Below are 27,497 nucleotides of genomic sequence, written 5' to 3'. Positions count from 1 at the left end.
CCTCATATGTATAAAGCATCATTATAAATCATTTTGTAATCAGTATATATCAGCATTTTTTCTACTAAATCGAGTACAGGTAATCCTCAACCTACAACAATTCACTTACTGGCCATACAAAGTTACCAACAGCACCAAAAAAAAGTGACTTTTGACTGTTTTTCACATTTACGACTGTTGCAGCATCCCCATAGTCACATGATCAAAATTTGATGCTTGGCAACTGGTTATATTTATGATAGTTGCATTGTCCCAGGGTCATGTGATCAGCTTTTGACAAAGCAAAGTCAATGGGGAAGCCAGATTCAATTAACAACTGGGTTACTAACTTAACAACTGCAATGATTCACTTAACGGTGACAAGAAAGGATGTAAAATGGGTCAAAACTCACTTAACAAGTATCTCATTTAGCAACAGAAATTCTGGGCTCAATTGTGGTTGTAAGTTGTGGACTACCTTAATAGTTACAATATTTGTTTCTTATTTTAACAGAAGAATGTCTTTTTGTTATTTAATATAAAAGCTGTGATCCAAATAATTACTTGGCATGTCTACCAAAAATTACAGCACCTTTTTTGAGCAGCAGATCTTTTCTCCTGCCAACTATTTATTTCAAACTGTTTTTAAGAAGTTTCAAAATAAGTTTATTGAACGTCATATTGCAAGACTTTTGGGTATAGCATCAGCTTCCATTGGAAGATTCAGTCGTATGAAGGCAGTCATGCATTAAGAAGGTAGGTTAGTTGGCCCAGCCACCACTCCTCTGTAACTTGTTATATCTCCTTAGTTTATTAGGAGAGCCAAGGGAAATAGTAATTAAGTCGCCAGGCTAGAAAGCAGGAGATCATGAGTTCAAGTCTCATGAAAGCCTGAAAACCAACTGGATGACTTTGAGCTAGTCACTGTCTCTCAGCCCAACCAACTTCACAGGGTTGTTGTGGGAAAAATAGGAGAAGGAAGGTGTGTTGGATATCTTCGCTGCCTTGAGTTATTAGTAAAAATAATAAGGGCAGGATACAAATAAAATCTGAAAATGGACTTGGTTTACCTTTTCCTATTATTTATAGGATCCATCATAAATTTATACCACCTTAAAATATATTCAAGAATGTCAAGAATAGAAACAAAATTATACCCTTCTTTATACTGTTCAAAATACAAAAAATGTGTGCTATCAATATATACTTCCAAGTAATACAAATGGTTTTAGTAACTCTTCCTTTATTTCTTAATAGTCAGGTTGATGTAGTGATAAAGATGCTGGCCTAGAAACCAGGAAACTCTGAGTTCTAGTCTCATCTTCCGCATGAAAGCCGAACTGTGCTTTCTCTTAGCACAACCTACCTCACAGGGTTGTTGTTGTAGAGAAAACAGGAGAAGGGAGGGAGCATTATGCATACTTGCCACCTTGAGTAACTTATAAACTAATAAAAGCAGGATAACAATTTAATAAATAAGTTACACTATTCCCACTGCATATCTTCAATAGCAGCATTTTCATCATGGTTTTGATCTGTCTGAGCTGATACCACTGGAAGCAGTCTCATCATCAAAACCATCAATGCCATCAAAGCTCGCAGAAAAGCTCCGAAATATCAGTATACACTAAGATCAGCACATCATCAATAATTATCAAACAAACAAACAAAAACCCCAATCTATCTGAAGACATAGCTAGACTTCCTTTTTGTGTTTTTTCCTACTGCTTATCACAAAGCAATACTAATTCATTCAATAACATGCAGATACAGTGATATATTGGCAGGTCAATCCATAGAAAACTAGAAGCATATCCTTAAGGATATATAGGAAATGTTTTCAGTCTATCAGAACTACTACCCCACCCCACCTCACCAAGTACAGCCCATCTGTCTGGTTCATAGGTCTATGAAATCATTTGCCTTTACTTTCCCTGAATCCCTGAGCTTCAATTATCAGTTATCTGAGCTTTCCCTTGACCTGCAGTATCATCATCACTTCTTTCCTACTGGGAGAAAGTCACTCAGCCTTCCACTGTTTTGCATCACTGGCTCTGTGTAAAGTCCTCCAACCCATTCAGGACGGTGGTACCCAACCAAATATTCCCTGTCCTTGCTTCTTCCCCCTTGCTCCCCTTCCTCCCTATAACAAATAGATTGCCACAGCCGCAGCCAGGGCTACCAAAACACTGGGGCACTACGATCTGCCCCCCACCCTCCATTTAGGTAAGGACAGAGCCACGCTGGCAGAGAAAAGGGGAACATCTTCACCAACCCCTCCCTGATACCCAGACAGGAGAAGGCTAATTGGTATGGATGGCTCCATCGCCCATCACCATGACTCAACCTGCCTTGTCTTCAGCCCAGCTTGGTGAGCATCTTGCACGGGCCAGGCGGCGACCACTTGGGGTGGGGAGGCGACGCCCGGCTGCGCTCCCCCCACCCGCAATGGAAAGCCTCTCCGGGCGGCCCCCTGCTCCTTTCATTTGTCCCTCACAGCACCCACCATAGCTGGCAACTCGCTGTTCCCCGTCCCTACCGGACCGACGCTATTGTCTCCACAAGCGCAGAGCAGGGCGCTGAGAAAGGGCAGCAGGCGACGGCACCCCCAGGCTGAGGCTCCGCAGCATCCTCGCTGCCTCCGCTCCATAGCGGGGCCCATCCCTGCACCTGCTCAGGCAGGGAGAGCAGGGCCTGGCCGACCGCGCATGCGCTTCGGCCAGAGAGGTGGGATAAGGATGCGATGCAACTCAACCCCGCTCAGTTCTTTGAGGTAATAACAAAAAGTCTTCCAGGGGCGGGAGGAGTTGGGGTGGCGAAAGAAAGAAAGCCAAGCCACCCGGAGGTGTAGAAGAAACTATGGGAAAAGGCTGAACGGGCGCAAGGCAGATCTCAGCAACAGCAGCAAAACAGTTTAGCAACAGAAGCGGCTGATTTGAGTCGATGAAAAGTTATCTTGGATCTGCGGGTTGCGATGGGCAGGAAACCATTTAGAAGTTGCTGTTGAAAGTACGGGCGGCAATACGCAGTTTTTGAATTAATTAAAAACTTGTCCTTCAATTTGCAATCTGGTGAGTTGTATAGGCAAACTCAAAACATCGGCTCAGATCTATGCAGATATCCTCAACGGAAGGGTACTGTATGTTGTTTGGCTTCCTATCAAGTCCATCAGCTTGGGGCTTCAGTCTCAGACTCAATGTCCATTTTCAGAACTTTGATATTGTTAAGAAATGTTTTGTCTCCGGAATGCTCCTGATTATGATAATCATAGTAGAGCCATTGAAATAAATTTAATCATAAAGATTTGCCCCTTTTGGTTCTAGGAAATGGGAAGCTAAAATTAAGTCAAAACATTATTTTATTCCTCTGAGATGGCATAGCCAATTGTGAAGATATTTGGTTTTTGTATTATGCATACATAATACAAAACAAACAAACAAACAAAAGCACCGCCCCCTAGAGTCGGCAACGACTAGCAGTATGTGCCAGGGGAACCTTCACCTTTACCTTTTATACAGCAAGTAGAAGCTGGTAGCCAACCTTGGCTAACTGTGAAAAAGCTAAACAGTGTCTTTGTTCTTGGAAGGAAGAACCTCACTTTGTGTTGCTGCCACAACTATCTTCTTCAATTTTCAACTTTCCCCTTCATAGAGTATCACAGGGAATACTGTGGTTGCATAATTCTGTTTCAAGATATGTCATGACATTTGAATAATCTTTTCCATTACTACCATACAAGGTACCAGTTTGCAGCATATTACTTGACTGCTGATTTTTTTATTGTTGAGAGTCAATCCTAAAGGCAGAAGCTATCAAATATTTTCAGTATCTTTACTGTCAATTCCAAGGTTGTTCCAAGGTTGTACTGTCAAGTCCTGTTGTCATTAGTTTGATCTTCTTTATATTTAACCTTAATCCCATTTGTTCACTGTGCTCCATTTTCCTTACTAGAACATCATTTCCATTTTCAGCTATCAGTAGTGTCATCAGCATTAGTGCAAGTTACTGATGTTTCTTCCTCCAGGTTTAGAAACATGCTTTTTTAAAAAATACCTTCCTCAGTATATATCTAGCATATTGATTGAATAAATAAAAAGACAATATTTAGCTCTGTGTAGATGTGATAGGTATTCTTAACTCATTTATTCAAGCATAAAATGTTGAAGAGTTGTAAATGTAGATATTCTTAACACATACATTATTCTCTAACTTAAACTACAAAGTTTATTATTGCACTCTAAATACTGTACAGTAGGTCTTTAGAATGTTTTGCTGAAATTTGTATTTAGAAAAAAGAGGAATGTGCTAGCTTGAATGTTGAGATAGATATTGGATGTAATCTTAGATTTTTAAATACTTTATTTTACTTTAAATATGCAGGTTGTTTTAAAGTAGTTTTGAAATAATATTGTTTACTTTTAGTACATTTTAATGCCATCTTATCAGACAGTTACATTGCGGCAGTGGTGGGATTCAGCCAGTTCGCATCACTTTGGGAGAACTAGTTGTTAACTTTCTGAACAGTTTGGCAAACTGGTTGTTGGAAGAAATCATTAGGACAGAGAACCGGTTGTTAAATGACTTGAATCCCACTACTGCATTGTGGGCATTTCTTATTAATATATTACTTCTGAGATATATTAGTACTTATGTGACAGAGACTACAATATGTAGTCATGAAGAAAATTACACTTGGGCACAATCAATGGCATCAGTGTTAATGCAAATCCTGGCAAAATGAAATTCCAAGAACTTCAGACTTCCAAACTGATAGTATCTATAGTCTTCAGTGGACAAAGCTCCAGCTCTCTTCCTCTTTAGAACATTAATTTATAGCATGGAAATTCCTTTCCTTCCTCAATCAATAAACCAGATATTGTACTAAATTGCTTATAGTTGAAAATGATATGATTTCCATAGTTTGCAAAGTAAGTTTTATGGATTGCATTAGAGAAGCACTTACAATTCCTGTTAGGTGGGGGAGAAAGGCCATCTCTGCAATTCATCCATGCAGTTCTGTGTACCTATGAAAGGTAACAATGAAGGATTCAAAAATTTGCTGCAGCAATGTGAGAGATGATACCGAAAGCTGAAGGGATGAACAGCAAAGATTATGTTCTTGCCTTTCCCTCCACTAGGAGGCTGGCCAGTATTAATCCAACCAGTTTCTAAAATAAAGGCATGTACAGTATTTGTGTTATGAAAAACAACTGAAATCATAATACAAATTACAGATGTAATTTTACTTAAGGAAATTCCAATTAGAGTATGTAAGGGAAAAAAGGTATTGTTTTGGAAAGAGTGATTTTTACTTTTAAACCACAGAGATTCAGATTAAACTCTCTGCAGAAAGCAAGAGATTGGAAAAATTTAAAGATTTGGAGAGAATGCAAATGGAAGTGACAATGACAGATGAGATTGCCACAGCTGATACAAGACATTGAAGAGGATTCCACATTGGGCACTAAGGGATTGACTTTTCTATAAGCCTAACTATGAATTATACATTTATTTGTGCCTGGAGAACTTTTTTTTACTTTTAGTAGAAAAAGGGAAAAAAATAAACTTGCAATTAATGCTTTGATAGGATAGATTACAGAAAAAAATATGTAACTTTAGAGTGAGGTTCAAATTTAACTGTGCTTATAGCTGTTGTGAGGAATATCAGCAACCGCTTCTTTGTATCTTCTTTATTTTCTATTAACCTTTTTCTTGTACATTTTCCTTTGTTTTCTTCTTTTCTTCCTTACTTTTTAAATTAGTTTGCATTAATTTTTTTCCTTTTTTAAAAGTTTTAATACAAATCGTATATAAAATGTAGCAGGGCCACCTTGCCCTAACAATATCTGCCTATCTCATTAGCTCAGATAAAGTAGGCATGGTCCAGGTCTTTTGTCTTGTTTCCATTAAGTGCTGTGGTGGCGTAGAGTTAGAATGCAGTACTGCAGACTGTTTCTGCTGACTGCCGATGCTAGCAGTTTGATTCTCACTGGGTCTAGGTTGATTCAGCCTTCCATCCTTCCAAGGTCGGTAAAATGAGGACCCAGATTGTTGGGGGCAATATGCTGACTCTGTAAACTACTTAAAGAGGGCTGTAAAGTACTGTGAAGTAGTATATAAGTCTAAGTGCTATTGCTATCTTGCAAGTACTGAGTACATATGCATGCTTATACTTTTCAGAGGTCCGATATTGTTCTATGTACAATCCTTATTTTTTTGATTTCATGTAACGTTCTAATTTTCTGAGATTGTGAATTTGAGGTTTTCATGAGCTGTCAGCCATAATCATCAAAATTATGACAAATCAAGGCGTGAACTATCTCACTTTGCATGTAATGAATCTATTTCATATATTAGTTTTAAGTTGCATTACTGAAATAAATGAACTTTTGCACGATATTCTAATTTTTTGAGTTTCACCTGTAAGTCTTTAGAATGTTTTGCTGAAATTTGAATTTAGAAAAAAGAGGAATGTGCTAGCTTGAATGTTGAGATAGATATTGGATGTAATCTTAGATTTTTAAATACTTTATTTTACTTTAAATATGCAGGTTGTTTTAAAGTAATTTTGAGGCTTTTAAAAGCATTTTTTAAAATAACCTCTTCGGCCCAAGAGGTTGTAGAAAAAATGCTTTTAAAAGTTTAAAAAAAAAAGTTGGCCACGTCCCCAGTCACATTACCTCCCCCCACCAAGCCACGCCCACAGAACCGGTAGTAACAAATTTTACATTTCACCACTGTCATAATTAGATGTATAAAGAACACAATATTTAACAGAAAATAATAACTGCTAAATATCCATTAACAATCATATCAAATAATCAAGACAAAGGTAAGTAGAATACCCACATTTTCACAGCAAGTACTTGTTTTTGAGTAAGGGTAAATACGATAAAAATTGTTCCATCTACAGCAACTTACTGGACTTATATTTAAAAAAAATAGAAGTCTCTTAGTAGCCCCAGCAGAGCCAGTGACAATGGCTGCTGGGAACTATAGTTCACCAACATCAAGTGTTTTTCATTTACTACCCAAGTGCTTCTCAAATTTAGAAACTATAAGATCTGTGGACTTCAATTCCCAAAATTCTCCATCAAGGCAAATTCTAGGAGATGTTCACACATTTTCAAGCTGCCAAAGTTGAAAAATAAGACTACTCTGTTATTTGAAAATATATACATGAAGATGATTACTTAAAAAAAATGCTGGTCAGATTTCTTCAGATAAATGTAAGCCTTACATAAATACATGCTTGCTAATACTGATTCATTAGCATCTTGGATCACAATAAAAGCAATCAGTTTATACAAATATGTTATTCTTCTAAAAATATTCTTATTGCAATACTGCTGCCTTGAAAGTTCCAAGTTTATTTTTGCAATCTGAGATACAGGTAATCCTTGACTAACAACCATTGTTGGGACTGGAATTGCCCTCATAATTTGGAGGAAAATGTTAAGTCATCATTTGACTGGACCCAATTTTACAATTATTTTTGCCATGGTTGTTAAGTAAATCCATAGTTAAGCAAATCCAGCTTACTCAATGGATTTATTTTGCTGGAAATTGGCAAAAAAATTTGCAAATTATGATTACATGACTACAGGACATTGCAACTGGTTATATATGTGAATCAATTTTCAAGCACCCAAATTGCGATCATGTGACCACAGAGGTGATGTTCATAAATGTGAGTACAGGACGTAAAGCACTTTTTTCAAGGCTGTTGTAACTTTGAATCATTGTTAAACAAAGAGACATAAGTCAAGGACTGCTTGTAGAGTTGTTGAGCTTCTGGTAAACGAAAACAAACAGAAACATGTAGTTCCATAAAATATGCCCTTTTAGAAAACTGAAGTTGTTTTATTCAGATAGACTTAATAAACAAAGCAGGTCTATAAAAGTACCTAGAGAAAAACAACAAATTCAGATAATTTTTATTGAAAATATTAAGTGCTATTGAACATAACGACTAGTTTCCGCTATCAGGCATGTTTCAAACACACGTTTGTCTGATTTGGAGAAGTTTTCAATATCATTCCATTTGTGATAATGAGCAAGAATGGCCTTCTAACAAGCAACATCTTCAAGATTAGCTGTCAAGCATTTGAACTTGGACAACCATATATCTTTGTCAACTATGTTGGCCAGTTCCATCTCAAGATCGGGTTGACTTACTCCTGCAAATGCAGTCATATTCAACAGGGATGGATCGATGGTCAGGGAAGTGACAGGGAAGGATAATGTGTTTTTTCCCCTCTCTGAATTCAGAGAATTGTTTCCCAAACGATGTTTCCATTGTGGTGATTGCAGACTGCAAATACTCAGAATATTGTGAGCTTGTTTGAACTCTCTCAAAAAGGGGAAGTGAGACAGTGTACCTCTCTATAAATCTCTGGCAAACACTGTCAACTTGCACTCAAATGCCAAAACCTCCTTCAGCATGTGCAGGGCTGTGCCTCCTTTCCCCTGAAGAGTTGTGTTCAGCGCAGCAGAGGGATGAAAGAGCCAGAGAGCTGCGGGTTGCCAAACCCTAGCATAGTTGCACAAAATGTGTTTATTTGGCTTAGTTGATATACGAATCCATCTTTTAAAATACATTTATCAGTGGGATGATAAGGAGTTTTCCACAATGAGGATAATGATGATTTATTAAACTTGTATGCCATCCAACTCAATGTCTATGTGAATATTTCAAATTACATATAGAACAAAAGAGTTTGAAACATGCAGTTAATTTTAAAAAAGAAGGTTTTTAAGATTCCACGTCTATACTGTCACCCAGCATAACTTCATAGATTTACTACAATTCATTTATTTTGATTTAGGACTTACCCAACTTCCAAAGGACTCTGGGAGGCTCATAATATAAGAATAAATAAAAGTACAACAAACTTTTTAGGAAACACATAACAAGACAAGTGCTGCAAAAGGGATGACAATTCAGTATTTTGAAGAAAGTCTTTGATGACATCTTAAAATAAAATAATATAGATTGGATTTAGATTGTCAAAAGAAATCATTATACTGCTAAAGAAAGAGGAACACTTTCGTTGTTTCACTGCATAACCTGTTTTTGGAAAGAACAGTATTCCTTTGCTTTTTATACTATAATCATCGCAATATGTCTATGTGTGTAACATTTTTTTGTTCCATTCAGTTGTGTACAATTCTTGGAGTTTGCCTGAACAAGTCCTTGAAATTTTCAATTTAGCAACATTGTTCTGACAAAGAATCAAAAGTGTATTATCAATACTCATCAATAACTATGAAGGTATATAGTCTTATCAGACCTAACAATTTGTAGCCTTCATGTGCCTATAATCCAAATACTACAGCTCAAATGTATATTTAGAAAGTCAGAAGTATCATTACATTTTCAAAGGTTTTCTGCTTTATTTATGTAGTTATTTTATCAAATGTATATGGCCACTCATCTTACACAAGATGACTTCATCAGGGCTTCTTACCATATCAACATGTGTTGATAACGAAGATTAAATATCTTTATATATCTAGGAAGAGTGTAACCACTTAGAAGAAAATATGCAAGATACAGAATAAACAAAATCTTAAATATCTGCTCCAAGCTCAGCACACTGTTTGTCTGATATGTGATTTGCTAATGATTCTATGATGTCAAGTAGAAGAGGTTGACTGAGAGACCGAAGATTTGGCAGCTTCGATACCTTCAAGAAAGGGAAAATGGTTTGCTATTACTATGAATCCAGTAATTTGTACAAATTAATATTTTATTTCTTCAAGTGAACATAATGAATCTAATCTTAAACTAGAAAACTAATGTAATGGAGCATGTTTTACTTTCCATGAAACAATCAAGTTTAGCAATAATGAGAAGAAACAATCAACATTTAAGATTTTCTATTCCTTTGTTCTAGCTCTCTTGTCTGCATAATTATGCAAGATGTAGCTTTTGAAAACTAGTGATGAGATTCTCAAAAAATCCACAGAAAAGACATTTAAACAATGGCTTTTAACAGATGGAATCTTAAAATATTAACATTTTTAGAGTGTTATAAAAAATTAAATAATTTTTAAAATGGCTAAATACAATTTCCAAAGTCAATTTCTAATGTTAAAAGGTTTTTTTATAATGGAAATATAGTTTGGATTTAATTGGAAAATTTCTTGGTGACTTCCCAAATATCAGTCAATCTGCGTATTATAGAATATTTTTACATATGTAGCCTTGTAGAATTGCATTGCAACCAACCTGAAAAGAAAAAGTAATAATAAATATATCTGTGGCTTCCAATTGATCCTATTGTAATTAAATGTGGTATCTTTCTTTAGTCCTAATAGACTTGTGCTGTGTATTTTGAATTATTTTCCCTCTGATCATGTAACGCATCTATGCTATATAATAACCATTACATTTCAAGGTCAATTTTTATACATTGCATAGCTGGACAAGGATAGGAGGAGCTGCTATTAATGAAACATAGATGCTCTTCCTGTCTTTGTCCAGATATGCAATATATAAAAACTGACCTTGAAATATAATGGTTATGATATTGCATAGATGCATTACGCTACTGGAAGAGCTGTTATTAATGAAATATAAGGGGCTGCAGTGGTGCAGCAGCTTAAACACATGGATTTGTCAGCCAGAGTGGGCCAGCACTACAGCAGTTCAAGCCCACAGGACCACCCATCATTTGCTTCTAGCTTCTACCAACCTAACAGTTTGAAAGCATGTAAAAATGCAAGAAGATAAATAGGTACCACTTTGGTGGGAAAATCCAGCAGTATTTCATCCGGAAGCCAATGCGAGGCAAGATTGGCAGAAGAAAACCCAGATGACCCAACACCCCTCCCCTACAAACACTACTAGCCAGCTGGCACAAAGCTGGTTTTCCCCCCTGTGGTGTATTCATAGATAGCGCACATACATGAACATATGAACAATCTTAGGCTACCAAACTACTCTGTGGTTAAAAAGCACTGTAGACTTCCCTGTTGTACGCCATACACACAAAACAAAACAAAAATAAAACATAATTAAACTCTTCTTGGATTCTCTAAAATTAATTTCACACTTGTAAACAATGTAAATGTAATATATAATTTAATTATAAATCACCATTTTAATTGTAGGAAACTTACGACTCCTATAAATAATTAGATATAAATATACACATACATACACTTATATGTATCAATATGTTACAAGCCCAATACTAACAGAAGAACAAAGAACAGGAAACATTGAAAGAGAGACATTGAGTGAGGAACACTGAAGATTAATCAAGGCAGATTAAAAATGCATAGCAAACAATCCAAAGGGAGCAACAAGAATGAAACTGAGGACTACCTTAAGCTGTTTTCAACCATGGCAGTGAAAGAGGACAGCAGATGCCCAGAACCCCAGAAAACATCCAACCAACCTTGGTGAACTGGTGAACAATGATATATAGGCAGTGTCTCTTCATATCCAATGCCTGGGTCCTATCAGCTGCCTCTAAAATCTGAAGGAAAAAAAACAACAAGTTTCTTGCATCAAAAAGACTCTATAAACTTGAATATTAGGGCTGTACAGATGAAAAATGTAATTTGTACCATACATCTGTAATGAATATCTTAAACTAACAATACTTTTGAGGGCAAAAGTTGTGGAGATTAGCCATTAAAAGTCAAGAAAAGGCATGGTAGCTGTAAAATACAGGTAATCCACAAGATATGACTGTAATAAAGCCTGCTCATTACAGTCATATGTCGCAGTGGCTGTTAAATAAAGCGTCTCAGATAACAACCACAAGCATTAGCTGCGCTAATGTAATACTAATGCTGGGAGAGCTAAAGCCACTGTCTAATGAAGAAAAAAACCCCAGTGTTTTGCCAGTCTTATTTTTTGCTGAAAAAATATCGACTTGCAGAAATGTGTCGTGTGGCCCAGCAATGGAGCAGCCTCCTTCCCTACCCCAACCTCCTGAGCTCTAGAGATCTTTGAAAGGTGAGTAATAAGTGACGGTATGGGGAGAAGTGTGGAACCTAACGCATTGGCAAAGCAGGCCCAGTGCCTGTGGGGACCCAGCACGGCAGAGTCGGGGCGGAAGGGAAATGTGCTGGGGCAGCATATTGCAGCATCTGTTGATGGTGATTAAAAAAGCGAATGAGTATAGGGGTGGTATAGTGACATAACTTTGGGACTGGGTCATAAGTACCTTTGAGGTGATCTTTCCTAACTTTGAATGGTTGCTAGATAAGTAGCAACTACTTATAAGTCATAAGTAAAGAACTACCTGCATTTCCAACAAACGTGCTTATAGACACTCTCCAAACCACATTTGGTTTCCTTTCAAACCAAATATCTTTGCAGCCCTAAATATACATATGAATAGACTTTACCGAAGATTAATTTTCTAGAGCTTCATAAAAGCATTGCAGCAATAGTTAATACGCACCATTTTTAATGGCATGGCCTAATTTAATGACATAACAGCTTTACACAATTGGGGAAATATATGATGGCTCTGGCCTCCCGGTGATTATTTAGAGCATGGGGACACTTAGATACTGAGATTTGTCCTACGTAATCTGAAATCATCTGGTGGTTTGCCAACTGGCTGTTTTCTTTGATTTGAAATTATTCATATGAATGAAAGGGGACTGTAATATTATAACCCCCACAATGTAGAATTTATCTTCCATTCTTGCATAAAACCAGTAAAGTAAACTTTATCATCTTTGTTTAAAATATGTTAAGGATTTGTATATTGCAATTTTTGTAATGTAATTTTTGTAATCAATAATTACAAACAGGGAATGCACTGCACTCTATACTGACCATAGAGATAGGGAGACCATAGAGAGAGATAAACCATAGGAACTAATCAGAAACTAATCAGTCTAATCTTGCAAACTGTGCAGTACTTATTTTTGGAACTTTCAATTGATTATTCCCTGAAAAAAAATATTAAGAGATAATTACAATTAGTTCCAAATTGATTCATTAGTAGCAAATACCTGAAGCACATTTTCCACAGTAACGTTCATTTCCAGATTCTGCTTGCAATATGCTTGAAGACGATTATTATAGAACCCATAATAATAAGGGGCAGCAAAGAGGTAGCTAAAAAAAACCAGTTAAAGAGAATTCGTATTTCATGTTGTAAGGATGCACATACAATAAACCGAAACAGAATAGCAATAAGGACAAACAAAGGTTTGACCTTCTCTCTAGTGTGTTATTGTTATAATTGCAGCTGGCTGCCTTCTTGAAAATTGTCTTTGGCTCCGGGCCATACATATTGCTGCCTTTTCAGCTATATTATATGTGCAGCAGCTGTTTCCCAATGCTCCGTGAACTCAAATACACAGAAAGGAGCTGGTGTAAGCAAAATAAAAACCCAGAATTGATGTGTTTGTAGAGGATTACTTCTTATGATGAGCCACAAACAGTCTATTTCCTTGCCTGAGGAACTTTAATCTGAATAGTGGAAAATTAGTGGATTGGTTCTAGATGTGACTGTGATGTTCCTTCTATTTTCAAAAGGAATCTGAATATACTAGATTTTCAGGAGACAAAGACCTTTCCAGCAGGAAGGAGAACAATGAAAATATGGAGGCTCCATTCCTTCCTGCAAATATTGAGTATTTTAAAGCTACCAAGCTTTGTGGCGAAGGTTGTTGAGTGTGGTGGTGAGACAGCTTCCCCGGTACCTGGATGAAACTGTCTATCTAGACCCGTTCCAGTCCGGTTTCCGACCTGGGTACAGCACGGAGACGGCTTTGGTCGCGTTGGTGGATGATCTCTGGAGGGCTCGGGATAGGGGTTGCTCCTCTGTCCTGGTCCTATTAGACCTGTCGACCATGGTATCCTGCTGCGGCGGCTGGAGAGATTGGGAGTGGGGAGCAACGTTTTTCGGTGGTTCTCCACCTATCTCTCTGACCGGTCGCAGACAGTGTTGGCAGGGGGGCAGAGGTCGGCCGCAAGGCGCCTCACGTGTGGTGTGCCACAGGGGTCGGTTCTCTCGTCTCTCCTGTTCAACATCTATATGAAGCCACTGGGTGAGATCATCCGTGGTTTTGGGGTGCAATACCATCAGTACGCTGATGATATGCAGCTGTACATTTCCACCCGACCACCCCAACGAGGCCGTTGAAGTGATGTCCCGGTGTCTGGCGACTGTGCGAGTCTGGATGGGGAGGAACGGGCTTCAACTCAATCCCTCCAAGACTGAGTGGCTGTGGATGCCGGCATCCCGGTACAGCCAGCTGGTTCCATCGCTGATTGTTGGAGCCGAGTCATTGGCCCTTATGGAGAGGGTCCGCAACTTGGATGTTCTCCTGGATGCTCGGCTGTTGTTAAACGAACATATGACAGCTATCGCCAGGGGAGCTTTTTATCAGGTCCGCCTGATTCGCCAGTTGCGTCCCTTCATAGACCGGAATTCCCTATGCACGGTCACTCATGCCCTCGTTACTTCCCGCCTGGACTACTGCAATGCTCTCTACATGGGGCTCCCCTTGAAGGGCACCCGGAGACTCCAACTGGTCCAGAATGCGGCTGCGCAGGTAATAGAGGGAGCTACTCGAAGCTCCCATATAACACCTCTCCTGCGCAAGCTGCACTGGTTGCCGGTGGCTTTCCGGATGCAATTCAAGGTGTTAGTTACCACCTTTAAAGCGCTCCATGGCATAGGATGCCATGGAGGATGCTATTTACGGGACCGCCTGCTGCCACCGATAGCCTCCCATTGACCTGTGCGCTCCCACAGAGAGGGTCTCCTCAGGGTGCCGTCAGCCAAACAATGTCGGCTGGCGACCCCCAGGGGGAGAGCCTTCTCTGTGGGGGCACCTACCCTCTGGAATGAGCTGCCTCTGAGGTTATGCTTACTCCCCGACCTCTGGACCTTCCGACGCGAGCTCAAGACCTTTTTGTTTCGCCGCGCAGGTCTGGCCTAATGTAAAATGATTTTTAATCAGGGTTTTATTATTGTTTTATTACTAATTTTAATGGGGTTAGCCAATTTTTTTTTTTAATTTGAATTTATATCCCGGCCTTCTCCGAAGACTCAGGGCGGCTTACAATGTGTTAAGCAATAGTCTTCATCCATTTGTATATTATATACAAAGTCAACTTAATTGCCCCAACAATCTGGGTCCTCATTTTACCTACCTTATAAAGGATGGAAGGCTGAGTCAACCTTGGGCCTGGTGGGACTTGAACTTGCAGTAATTGCAAGCAGCTGTGTTAATAACAGACAGACTTAGTCTGCTGAGCCACCAGAGGCCCTAAAAACTGAATTGAATCAGATTTTTAAAATTGTTTTTAATTTTATTGATAATATTGATAAAATTGTTTTATGTTGGCTGTAAACCACCCTTAGTCCTTCGGGAGAAGGGCGGTATAGAAATCAAATAAATCTAATCTAATCTAATCTAATCTAAGTCAGATTTCCAATTTTAGCAGACTACCCAAGTTGACAGGAAAAATAATCCTGTTATGAATTTTGGAGTTAACATTCAGAAAACAGGATCTCTCTAGTAAGCTATTATTTTTCTTCTTCTCTTCTATCCTACAAGACTCACTGAAGCCCTATCCAGGATATTTATTACTAAATAATTATAAGCTAACTTATATATAATTCTGCACCCAGAATTGTACAAAACAAGCACAGGCTAGTCTCTTAAATCTTGGGTACAATCCCCAGAGATTTTAAAGTTGCAATTTTGAATGTAATGGAAGGGTGAAATAGTAAAAAATAAATAAATCTGGAGATCATCAAGTTACCTGTAATTAATGTGAGTTTTGTCCTGGCACAAGTCATTTTGGTTTGTGGTCCCTGGCACATCATGGAAAGAGTGTACCCTCAGGTAGAAAACACTGAGCATCTCTTTTGTAATACTTAACTCGAGTAATATATTAAACCAGATAAAGGATACAGGGAATCTTCAGGAGGCATATTCACTTCACCATAATAAATATATCGTAACATAGATTCAAATGCTTGTTTGCTTGGCACCATCTCACCAATTGAAATATTAACCTGGCCATCTTCTGGCATAAAAGAACGAAACATGGCTTCAAAGTAACTGAAGAAAAAAGGAAGAAACCGGTTGAACCGTATGGTTGATTCCATACTTGCCTTGTTCTCATAAATTGTGTCACTGGTTAGTTGTTCAACAAACGAAATAAATAGTAGAGAATGAAATGCTGGAGCATTTTTAAATGCCTCTTTTAAAAATTTTGTTTCTCAAATGCAACCCATTTACAGTGTTTTTAAACTTACACATTGTGCAAGGGTTTTATACAATATTATTCATACTCCCTCTCTGGGGGAGATGGGAAGTTCAGAAAAATGAATGGATGAATGGAAGGATGAATGAATAAATAACAAATTTAAATAAATAAATAAAATTATTCAACATTTCTTATCAAATATTTCTATTTTGCACTGCATTTTTAATGTATGGTACAGGAGGGCAATATATATATATATATGTCTCTGCGTGTGTTTGTATGGATGGATGGATGGATAGATAGATAGATAGATAGATAGATAGATAGATAGATAGATAGATAGATAGATAGAAAGAACATAGATAGATAGTTAGATATAGATATATAGAGGCTGCCCTCTCTCTATATATATAAGTTCTGCATTCAAAATATCGAAGTCTCCTGTTCAGATATTAATTTCTGTATGTTCAAGACAAGAAAAGTAACTAGGAGGCAGGCAAGCTTGGGCCTAATTTGTAAGATAACTGTAAGATACTTGTAAGATAGTTACAATAAAAAGAAGTCAAAATAAGAAGTTATAGTCTAACATCTGTATAATTTTATATCATGGATTACTAAAATGTAAAACATACCTAGAGCGGGCTGCAAGAATAGCTTTATGAGCTGGTCTTGGATGACCATCTAACAGTAGAATGATATCACAGAATTCTAGACCAGCACCTTCCAAATAGGCTTTCATATCCTGAATCAACGAGGTTCCTGCACACAGAGGAACATAAAGGTTTACCCAAGATGTTGAAAATCATTAACTTAGTTATATCAGAACAGCTAGAAGTCATTTGCAATTAGGTATCCACCTTTTCAGTGCAATGCAATGCCATCAAGAGGAATTTCGTAATATTTGATAATCTAAGTTACCAAATTCCCCAAGTCAAGTTATTGACTATAGACACGTCCATATAGTTTTCTTGGCAACAATGTAGAACTGATTTGCCAGAACCTTCTACCAGGAAGATTTTTTTCAGTTTCTCTGTTTCCCTGTCTCTCATACAACCTGAATTGGTTTTTTAAAGCCGAAGTAAGCTACAAGGTATTATTGTATTCTTTCTAAATTCTGAGCTGACAAATTGATTAGCTAAGCAAAATAGTTAACAGATACGAATTACTACACAGTCAAGTTACAAAGCTGAACATCAGAAATCTAATACCTGGGGGAAGTTTGAAGATTTTTAATTGGCAAAATATTAATTACGTCTCATAGGGGTAAACTTTTTTTCATCCCAAGCAAACTGAAAATATAACTGGAGATGTGAAAAACACATTTGTATTTTTTCTTCCTATAGAACCACCAAAGGATTATCAATATCACCCTGCAAAATACTGTGGTTTAAATTTAAAAAGAATACAGTATCAGTTTTAGCAATAAGAGGCAGTTAGACAAGCTATGTCCATGTAAGTACTACTAACAGGTATTCCTCAACTTATTACCATTTTTATCGACAGTTTGAAGTTTTGATGGCACTGAAAAAAGGCAGTTATGTCCTCAAATTTATAGTCCTACAGTCACATGATTGCAATTCAGGCACTTAGCAAAAGCAACTCACATTTACAACAGTTGCAGTGTCTTGCAGTCATCTGATTGTCACTTGCAATCTTCCCAGCTGGCTTCTGACTCAATGGGGGAAGCCAGATTCGCTTAACTGCATGATTCATTTACCAGCCCAATGATTTGCTTAACAACTGAGGTAATGTAAAATCACATGATGACTCACTTAATGACTACATAACTTAGAGACCAAAACTGTGATGTCAATTGTCATAAGTCAAAGACTACCTGTAGTATATAATGAATGTTCTTTTAGCTTACACTTTGTAGAACACCTGTACTGTAATTCAGCTCGTTTATCTGAGACAGTACTGGGAGGTTAAAATGAATATATCTTTCTCCAAATATTATCCTTTATTGGTTAGGCTATCATTAAGACCTAGAATCATTCATCTCACCTACAAAATTATAGAATCTTACTTATGATTTCAAATTCATTTTAGTTCAAATTCATTTTATTTATGGATTTTAATTCTATCCTGTACTCTAGACTTCTATAATTTATACACAAACTGTAGGGTGAAAACAACAGTTCATCTTGGATGGAAGGTACATTACCGATATCAAGAGGCTGATCAGAATGTGTTCGAAGTGGAGGTTGCTGCTTTCTTCGTACTATCTCTACTATCAAAGATGAAGAAAGGTGTTCAAATTCTTTCATCATTATTACCTGATTAAAGTGCGATTCTTTTACCACAAAATTCAGACAGTGTTCCTAAAAAAAAAAGAAGCATACGTGTGCAAGTGGGTACATATACATAGCCCCCATGTTGTAAGAAAATCATGTTTGGAAAAATTTTTCTACAATTTCAAAAAATTGCAGAAAAATTCTACAATACAATAGAATAAAAATTCTACAATACAATAGAGTTTAAATGACCGGTTTCGCAAGCATTACAGTTAACTCTATGAATATGCACTATTTATAGAAGCTAATTCTGAAAGATTCAAATTCAGAAATTACACAGCCAGTTTATTTTTCTTCCTTTGATTGTTGCCAAAGTTCTTTAGCAGAGTCTCTCTAAATCAGGAAAATATTGGCTTGCATACCTTCTCCTTTAGTTGCAAAATCTACTTTTCTATTTTATTTAAACTATGGGATCAGGTCCATTTATCTTTTATTTCCCAATAGAGCTGAAATCTCCCTTTAACAATTCAAGTTTGCATAGTTTACTGATACATGAACAATGGAAAAAAGCTGAAACACATGCAAGAATGGATGGCTTCATTCAAGAAAAGTACTTGAAAACTGACTGCTTGGTACCAGAATTTTCAAGTTAGTTTAAAATGAAACAGTTTTATATATGAAAATTCATTAATTCTACATCCATACACACACACACACACACACACACACTAAAGATTTAGTGTTGACTAGCTGGACAAGTCCCTGAAGTTTTCTTAGGAAGAGTTTGGACGTGGTTTGCCATTGCCTACTTCTTAACCCTAACAGACAGTGACTGGGTCATGCTGCTGGCTTTGTACCCAAGGCAGAGTTAGAATTCACAAATTCCTGATTTCTGGCCTATGCTTGGACTTGGACTACAATTTTCCAAAAAAGCTTACCTTCAGCTGATCCAGCTGAAGTTTGTTTGCATTTTCACATACAACAAGTACATTCTGCAGATCTACTGAAGCCTCAATGTATTGGACACAGAGTTGTTCCAATCGAGATAGTTTGAAGTTAAGAGCCAACTTGTACACATCCATGATTAGCAGAACATCTTGCACATGTCCTAAATAACAATAACAAAAAAAAATCAATTAATTGCACATACTGCAAACAATGTGACAGGTGAGAAAGTAGGCAGGAAAGAGAATTATTTGATTCCCAATATTAATATTGCAATAATGAATCTCTAAAGACCTATATTAAAATGCTATTAAAGCATGCACATTCCTTTATGTTAAGAAATGAAATATAGAGTACAGTAAAACAAAAAAAGATAAAAACTCTGTGCTGGAAGATGAGTTATCTGTATCACCCCGAGTACAGGTAGACCTCAACCTATGACTGCAATGGAGCCTGCCCATTACAATAATAATTTCTGGCAGTTATTAATACCCACTTAATTGCCTCACTTAATTGCCTCACTTAATTGCCTCACTTAATTGCCACAATCCCTGCATTCCTTGCTAGGGTCATTAAATGACAATGCAGGTTATTAGTGTAGCACAGGGTATCTCATGGGATGGTGGAAGCCCTAAAGGTCAGGTACAAGCCAGGTCTGCACTGCAGCACTTTACTGTGGTCCCTAAACTCCTTTTAAATTTTCAGCTCCCTCTTGTCTCTGGGAGTTGGTTGAAAGAGCTGCCTGCTAAAGAATTTCAGCTCTCCGGCACTGGAAAGGAACTCCTTCTGCTCTGTTCCTGCACCCCACTGAAGGAGTTCAGCTTTTCTCAATAGGCAGCTCTTTCAGCCAACCCTTGGTAGAGAAGACTGCAGGTGGCAATGGAGTTTGGCAACTAGTTGTAAGTCCAAAGAGGTTTTCAAGGATCCTGATTGTGATCTTATGACTGTGTGGATAAGGATGCAACGTTTTGCAACATCTGGAAGTGTTCTGGAGTCATAAAGCATCCTTTCTGAGGCAGTTGTAATTCTGGACCACCATTAAACAAATGGTTGTAAATCAAATACTATCTTTATTCTGACGTGTCGTAGTTCTCCAGATTCCTGGTTACAAAAAAGGCCTTGCAAGATAAACCTTTAAGCTGGACAGTTTCTTGCTTAATTTAGAACACCAGCCTATAAAATGCATGTTCTAGCATTGCATATAGGCTTTTAAAAATTATCATTTAAAAATCTAATCACAAAAATTCTGCTCCGTAAGTAGACTATTTGCTTGGGGGACACAAACAGAGAGAGATAACATGGTGATAAAATAACTACTTTGTTCAAGCCTTTAAACTGGCTTCTCCTGTTCAAGAGTGTAATATAAAAAAGCACCTGGCTTATTATCTCCTTGAAAGACATTTCCCTCTTTCTTTCTTTCTTTCCTTTTTCTTCTTATTCGTATTCCAGCTCAAAGGCACAAATTCTCAACACATTTCAGCTGAGAATTCAGAGCCTCAATATTCAGCCTGGTGCTGGAGGTTTTTAAATTAAAAACTTTTTTTTTTAAGAATTTTAAGAATTTTAAATTCTTAAATATTTCCTACAAATATTTCTTATAACGTTAGGCAAAGGCATCTTTCAATGGTCAGCTATTACCCCGATTGCTAAGAATTTCTAATTTGCTCAGAGTTTCACAAATCATGTTGGGAACATGTCAGCAGAAACACAGCCGTTTTCTGGTCTGATTAAGCATATTGAAATTTGCTGCAGATGGTGATCACATGAAATTTGCTTTTGGTTTTAGTATCCTAAGCCTCTGGCACTAGTCACATTTATTTTTTTCCTTTCTTAGAAAGACGAATTCCAGAAAGAGACAATGAAAACATGTACTACTTTTCCTAAGAATCAATTCTACTATTCTACCTTTGCGTGGGTATTTTATTTTGTCTGTGTAGAGGAACTGCATGAGCACTTCAAAGGGCTGAGCTTCAGCTTCCCGGATTGTCACTTCCAGCAGTGGCTGCGGGCGACCCATCTTTACATTGTTGCCTGTCGTTTCCTTTTGGGAGACCTCTTGTCCTTCCTCATTAACCTCTTGCTTAGATTTCTAATAAAGAGAGAGAAAAGTTACGGTTAACATTATCTAACAGTTAGGCTCATCTAAATTTGACAAAAATAAATACATAAAACTCAAGTCTATGTAAGCCAAATAATGCCGCAAAACGAAGCAATTACATGGTTATTTATATATTATTATTATTATTGTTTATATTTATATACCGCCCTATCTCCCAAAGGACTCAGGGCGGTTTACAGGCATTTAAAAGCAAATAAATACAATCTAAAAACAATTAAAAAACTTATTCAAAGCCTAATAATTAAAAATATAAAAAATAAAACCCAAGTTAAAACCCATAAATTAAAATCTAGCTCAGTCCTGCGCAATTAAATAAGTATGTTTTAAACTCGCGGCGGAAGGTCCGAAGGTCCGGAAGCTGACGAAGTCCTGGGGGCAGTTCATTCCAGAGGGTGGGAGCCCCCACAGAGAAGGCCCTTCCCCTGGGCGTCGCCAGACGACATTGCCTCGCTGACGGCACCCTGAGGAGTCCCTCTCTATGAGAGCGCACGGGTCGGTGAGAGGTATTCGGTAGCAGTAGGCGGTCCCGTAGATAACCCGGCCCTATGCCATGGAGCGCTTTAAAGGTGGTCACCAAAACCTTGAAGCGCACCCGGAAGGCCACAGGTAGCCAGTGCAGTCTGCGCAGGATGGGTGTTATGCGGGAGCCACGAGGGGCACCCTCTATCACAAATATAGCCTTGCATGTACATAAACACTAGACAAATTTGCCATTATTTTTGCTTTACCTTTTATTAAAATTAAGATAGGCACTAATACAAATAGCAAATTAAATCTGATGATGGTATATATTTTAAGATTTACTCAAATATTATATCCTGTTGTAGGTACTGAAAAAAGAAATCACCCATCACTTCTAGATTACAATATTTTGGAATATAAGTCGCACCAGAGTATAAGACGCACCTTAGTTTTTGGGGAGGAAAATAAGAAAAAAGCTGGTGGATTGGCAGGTGGATTGGCCTTCCAGAATACCCCCACTCAGCTGTTCCCAAAGGTGAATTTTAGCAACAGGTTCCTTGGTTGTAAGCTCTGTGCCTTGCTTTTTTTTCTGCCTCTGAAAGCCTCTGAAGCTCTGTTTGGGGGCTTCTTTTCTGAAGTTCTGTTTGAGGGCTTCTTTTCTGAAGCTTCGTTTACCTCCGTTTGAGAAGCTGGGTGGGGCTACATTTGGAGTATAAGACCCAGATTTTCACCCTCTTTTTTGGGGAAAAAAGGTATGTCTTATACTCTGAAAAATACAGTACTTTTTTATTGAAAGCATCCATGCCTTTGAATTCTTTATAATTAGGTTCAACTAGTTAACATGAAAGCACCAATTTGCAGCTCTTTCCTTAATAAGTAATATTAGTGGCTTGTGACCCTCCTATCCATTTGTTTCAAGTTAAGTATGTATCAAAAGATACTGTGAATGGAGTTAATAAGAGAATATAGTCATTAAACTTTAGCTAAGCAATGGAAGGTTCTCTAGTTAGTTCTAGTAGTAATATTCTTTGTTGTATGCTTACTACAATAATATATTGCTGTAAACAAACCACAAACAAATGGCCTGATATAATTATTTTTGGAAAGGAGAACCAATTGCTGCAAACAAACATATTTATTCTAACTTATTTTTATGGTTAAATATCAGCAGTTTACACGCTGGCCTCACTTAAGCCATAAGATAAATTGGAAAATGGGGATCCAATAAATATTTGTAATAAATCATACCTGTTTCAGCCTTTCTTTTGCCTGTGTAATTTTCTTCCTCAGCCATTTACAGCGAGCTGTGACAATAGCTGTATGCCCTCGGACCCTCTCTTCTTTCTGTCAGAAACAGGTGTTTTATCAATAGGAAAAAATGCAAAACTGAAAAAAACATACATCCAACAGTAACAACAAAAAAGGAAAAATTCAATTCTCATTTAATAAAGCAGCAATTATAAAACTGAAGCAAACAATGTAACTGTAACTGTAACAACTTTAAATATATAGAGAAGTTGTTTGCTTTTCTTTATGTTCTCTGATAATCATGGATGGGGGCTGAAAGAAAAATTCACTTCTCCAGCAGATGAACAGATATTACTAAGCCAAAGAAATGAGTATTGTATAGGCTGAGAATATATAGCAAACCAGTAACATAGTTCATCTATGGCCTTTATATAAGCAATAACTATCTAATTGACATTCTCTTGGAATCAACATTGATAATAATTATATTGGAGCTGGAGAAGAATTGGTTTCTGAGGTTATGAAAACTGCTTTCTTTGCTGTTTATTCATATCTCAAAAGCAGAAATAACAACAGAACATTTTTTCACTTTCTCATTTTTCTTCTAAGCTTTTCTTTAGTTTTTCTTTTATCAATATAATAGAGAAATCATACACAGCATGACCCCCGGAAATATTTCAAAGCCCCTTTTCAGCACTTAATACAATTATATTGATAAATAACAGACAAAGTACATAGTATATAAATAACAGATGATATATATACATATATTTCCTGCAGAGAAAACTTTTCAGCCATGTCATTAGAATTTACTTACCTCCCCAAGCACAAATTCTAGATCACTGAATTGCCTGTTTTCCCATAGTCTTCCATAGTCATCATGTAAAGTACATTTTGGATAACAAGAAAACTGAAATCAAGTTATTGCTATGTTACAGTCTGAAATGGAAAGTTTTACTGCTATGACTGACAGTTTGGCATGAACAGATTACATAAGTGTTATTAACTCTTTATGTCATTGAACCAATATAATGGTACACTATCTGGAAGATTTAATTCTCTTTGCTCTATAACATTTTCATAAGAAATAGTACCAAGAAAAACTCTGACCTAATTAATGAACACATACATACATATTCATCATATTATTTCCTCTTACGACAGAAAATGTTATGCAGAATGCAGAAAATGGGCAATAAATAGGTGAAAGTAACTAATGGTATGAGATAAGATAAAGAAAAGGAAACAGAAGTGTAGATCAGAGGTCCACAACCACTGGGCTGCGGCCCACTATTGGGTCATGGCCTATTTGGAATTGGCCACTGTGAGAGTGGCTGGCTGGAGTGAGCACCTGCGTGCGTAGCTCAACTTGACTGAGTGGCAGGCTGGTGGGCACTTGTCCGTGTGTGTGCCAGTCTGCTATTTGTGCAAGTTGAGCTATGTGCGTGCGTGCTGGCCTGCCACTCGTGCAAGGGCTGTCTGAATGCCAGCCCACCACTTGCATGGCCCATTTCCCTTTGATCCCCCAGCTGGGCCGCTTTCTTGAAACACAACCATACAGAAGCAACTCTACATGGAAAAGTTATGTACATGAAATATTAGCTATTTACAACACAAACTGTTCAGAAGATCCAGGAATAAAATTAGACAGCTTGCAATGTCGGAAACTACTCAATTTTATACAAAAAGAAAAATGATGGGAAAAGTGGTGGGAGAACACAAGTTCAAATATGAAATCACATCAGCTGGATTCTAAATTTCTGCAAATGAAAATAACTCTGCTAGATCTTGAGGTTTCCTTAGTGTGATAACTCTGCACTTTAACTTGTTTCTGTGACAAGTTAACATTGCTCTCAACTTGTACATCAGATCTCAACTAGCAGAAGGAAACTTTTCCATTATATTCCATAAAAATCATTTTTAATGTTATATATCAAACTGATCAAAGGATCATGCTCCAAAATAGAATTCTACGCTAAATAAATACTAAATAGTAAACTTACTGTAAATAGTAAGTTGTTCACTGTCAAAATTTAAACAAATAATCCTTTTTACACTAATCAATGACCAATGCTTCAATATATTACCTGAAATCTATACATTTCTCCACTTCTGATATTATTATCCACTGTCCCTCCAAAGATATACATGGCATCACAGATAACAGCTGCAGCATGGAAGAGTCTTCCAGTTGGTAACTAGAAACAAAGAATGCAAAATACCCTTTACAAATATTATGGTGCATAACCACAAATTCAGTTTTCTTCACTGGAGCCCTGCAACCAATATTTTCTAGTCTGAAATCAGTTTTCAAAACCTAAGATTCAATACAACTATGTGGGAAATACATATATATAGAGATATACTATTGTATACAGGTCAGTTCATTCTTAAAAAGAATAGTGTCTTTTTAATACAGACAAAGAAAGAGAGAAAAACCTCTCAATCTAACATCAAACCAAGGAAAATTGTCAGATCACTTAGTATCTTAATATTCATAAGAAAGAGTGGGTATATCCAGAAGGGTAAAGCCCTCACTTTGTTTACCACTTCACAATGCTCTACCTCTCACCAGTAGACTAGCTGTGATTAAACTCCCCTTTTACCCAGGAACAGCCCCAATTATTCACATATATACCCCACACATTGTATAACATCCATTTCCTTAATGGATCTGAAAAGCTTACAAATGTACAATAAAACAACAAACATTAAAACAAAACATAATAAAATAATAAACTAAACATTTAACATATTCAACATCAAAACACTAAAAGGCTTGAGTGAATAAGTTTATTTCTTATTTCTTCCTAAGCTGTAATATAATAATCTTTTTAAAATTCTAGTGGTAATTTGTCCCATGTTTACTAACAGCATTTATACTATTTACACTATTTCTTTCTCCCTTATAATTCTATCTCTCATATATGAAATAAATTTGTTAAATCAGAGATTTTGCAAAGGCAATTAATTATATTTTTACCTCACTATCTGGACTTGGCTGGATAACTTCCCATGTCTGAGAGTCAACATCATAGCAATGAAGTTCATTAGGCAATGTATTGTCTGCAGCACCACCAAACACATAGAGATGGCGATCAAATGCAACCATCGTGTGACCATATCTCCTCTGGGGAGGAGGTGGAGAGCCCCGTAGTAAATGTTCGGTAGGGATTCGCGTCCAACTAATATTTTAAAAAACAAAGAGTATTTATTAATTGAATTTTTAGAGTTTCAGTTTCTAAAGCGGGAATGCACAAAGCTGCATCCAAGCACAACAACTCCTCTAACAGTTGTCATGTTTCACAGAAAGGAAAATCATTATTTCAAGAATAACCCCAATGTATTTCATGTATTTACGGTAATTAAAATTGGTTTGAATTTAGATTTACATCTAGATTAAATAAGATTTAGTTTTTGCCATGATTTCACCAAGTCAAAGATGAATTCTGGTCCTTACTCTGAAATCCTGTGCACTTTGTTTTAAAGAAATTTATGAAGCAAATCACATCTTCCTTTGTATGTTTGACTGGTTGTTACTATCTTTAATGTCTCCCTTTTTTTATGTATACAAAATATTTCACAAATTGTTATCCTGCTTATCAGCTAATCGAAGTTTGGATACAATCCTCAACTAAGTAGTAAGCACATTAAATGGGAATTACTTCTAACCATATACATTTTTGTTGTTCTCTTTTGATTTCCTTAAACTGAACACATAACGTTTTAGTTGAGTTTACAACTAATGCATCCTTTTTACATTTTGCTGTGTTTAAATGTTAATTATAAATGATTATAATAGGTTTTACAACAGGATCCTTTAATCTGTTTTCATAAATAACATAGAAATACAATTCAGTCCATCACTCTGTAGAATGTTTTCCCTGATAAGGCAAGATAAGCTACTCCACTTTATATTTCAGAAATCAACTTGATGGAGCATCCTACCAGCGTATGTAATGTAATTTCATAATGGGATAATGGGAATAAAGGGATTCAGATAGCCTTTTTTTGGGGGGGTCCATTACAATTTTTATACTGATAATGAATAATTCATTCATAATAAAAATAATTCAAGCAAATGCCTTACTGAAACAGTAAAGCTAAATCCATGTAGGTTGACTGATTTAACACATATAACAACAGAAATACAGAAGTAATCAATATATTTTTTAAATTTGAATTTATATCCCGCCCTTCTCCGAAGACTCAGGGCAGCTTACATTGTGTTAAGCAATAGTCTCATCCATTTGTATATTATATACAAAGTCAACTTTTATTGCCCCCAACAATCTGGGTCCTC

General features: G+C 36.9%; 2 protein-coding genes across 7 annotated transcripts in view; both read right to left on the bottom strand.

Moving 5' to 3' along the window:
* MMP24 (matrix metallopeptidase 24) overlaps nucleotides 1-3,070 on the bottom strand; it is a 53,048-nt gene extending 49,978 nt beyond the window's left edge. Inside the window, exon 1 of one of the 5 annotated variants that reach the window (XM_058176514.1) lies at nucleotides 2,486-3,070. In XM_058176514.1, the coding sequence (XP_058032497.1) occupies nucleotides 2,486-2,641 (156 nt within the window). In that variant the 5' untranslated portion in view covers nucleotides 2,642-3,070. The remainder of the gene's footprint in view (nucleotides 1-2,485) is intronic. The other 4 variants (XM_058176509.1, XM_058176510.1, XM_058176511.1 and 1 more) reach the window with 4 other exon arrangements.
* Nucleotides 3,071-7,904: 4,834 nt separating this feature from the next.
* The window catches only part of LZTR1 (leucine zipper like post translational regulator 1), a 29,788-nt gene continuing 10,195 nt past the window's right edge, over nucleotides 7,905-27,497 (bottom strand). Inside the window, exons 9-20 of one of the 2 annotated variants that reach the window (XM_058177049.1) lie at nucleotides 26,178-26,379; nucleotides 25,282-25,392; nucleotides 24,012-24,104; nucleotides 23,195-23,290; nucleotides 21,271-21,454; nucleotides 19,359-19,528; nucleotides 18,351-18,507; nucleotides 16,819-16,945; nucleotides 15,889-16,038; nucleotides 12,967-13,072; nucleotides 11,315-11,468; nucleotides 7,905-9,668 (exon numbers count right to left, since the gene is read on the bottom strand). In XM_058177049.1, coding sequence (XP_058033032.1) covers nucleotides 11,316-11,468; nucleotides 12,967-13,072; nucleotides 15,889-16,038; nucleotides 16,819-16,945; nucleotides 18,351-18,507; nucleotides 19,359-19,528; nucleotides 21,271-21,454; nucleotides 23,195-23,290; nucleotides 24,012-24,104; nucleotides 25,282-25,392; nucleotides 26,178-26,379 — 1,549 coding nt within the window. In that variant the 3' untranslated portion in view covers nucleotides 7,905-9,668; nucleotide 11,315. The remainder of the gene's footprint in view (nucleotides 9,669-11,314; nucleotides 11,469-12,966; nucleotides 13,073-15,888; nucleotides 16,039-16,818; nucleotides 16,946-18,350; nucleotides 18,508-19,358; nucleotides 19,529-21,270; nucleotides 21,455-23,194; nucleotides 23,291-24,011; nucleotides 24,105-25,281; nucleotides 25,393-26,177; nucleotides 26,380-27,497) is intronic. The other variant, XM_058177048.1, reaches the window with a different exon arrangement.

Source organism: Ahaetulla prasina, chromosome 3 (assembly GCF_028640845.1).
Source record: "Ahaetulla prasina isolate Xishuangbanna chromosome 3, ASM2864084v1, whole genome shotgun sequence".
Lineage (NCBI taxonomy): Eukaryota > Metazoa > Chordata > Lepidosauria > Squamata > Colubridae > Ahaetulla > Ahaetulla prasina.
This window is presented reverse-complemented; position numbering and strand designations above follow the sequence as displayed.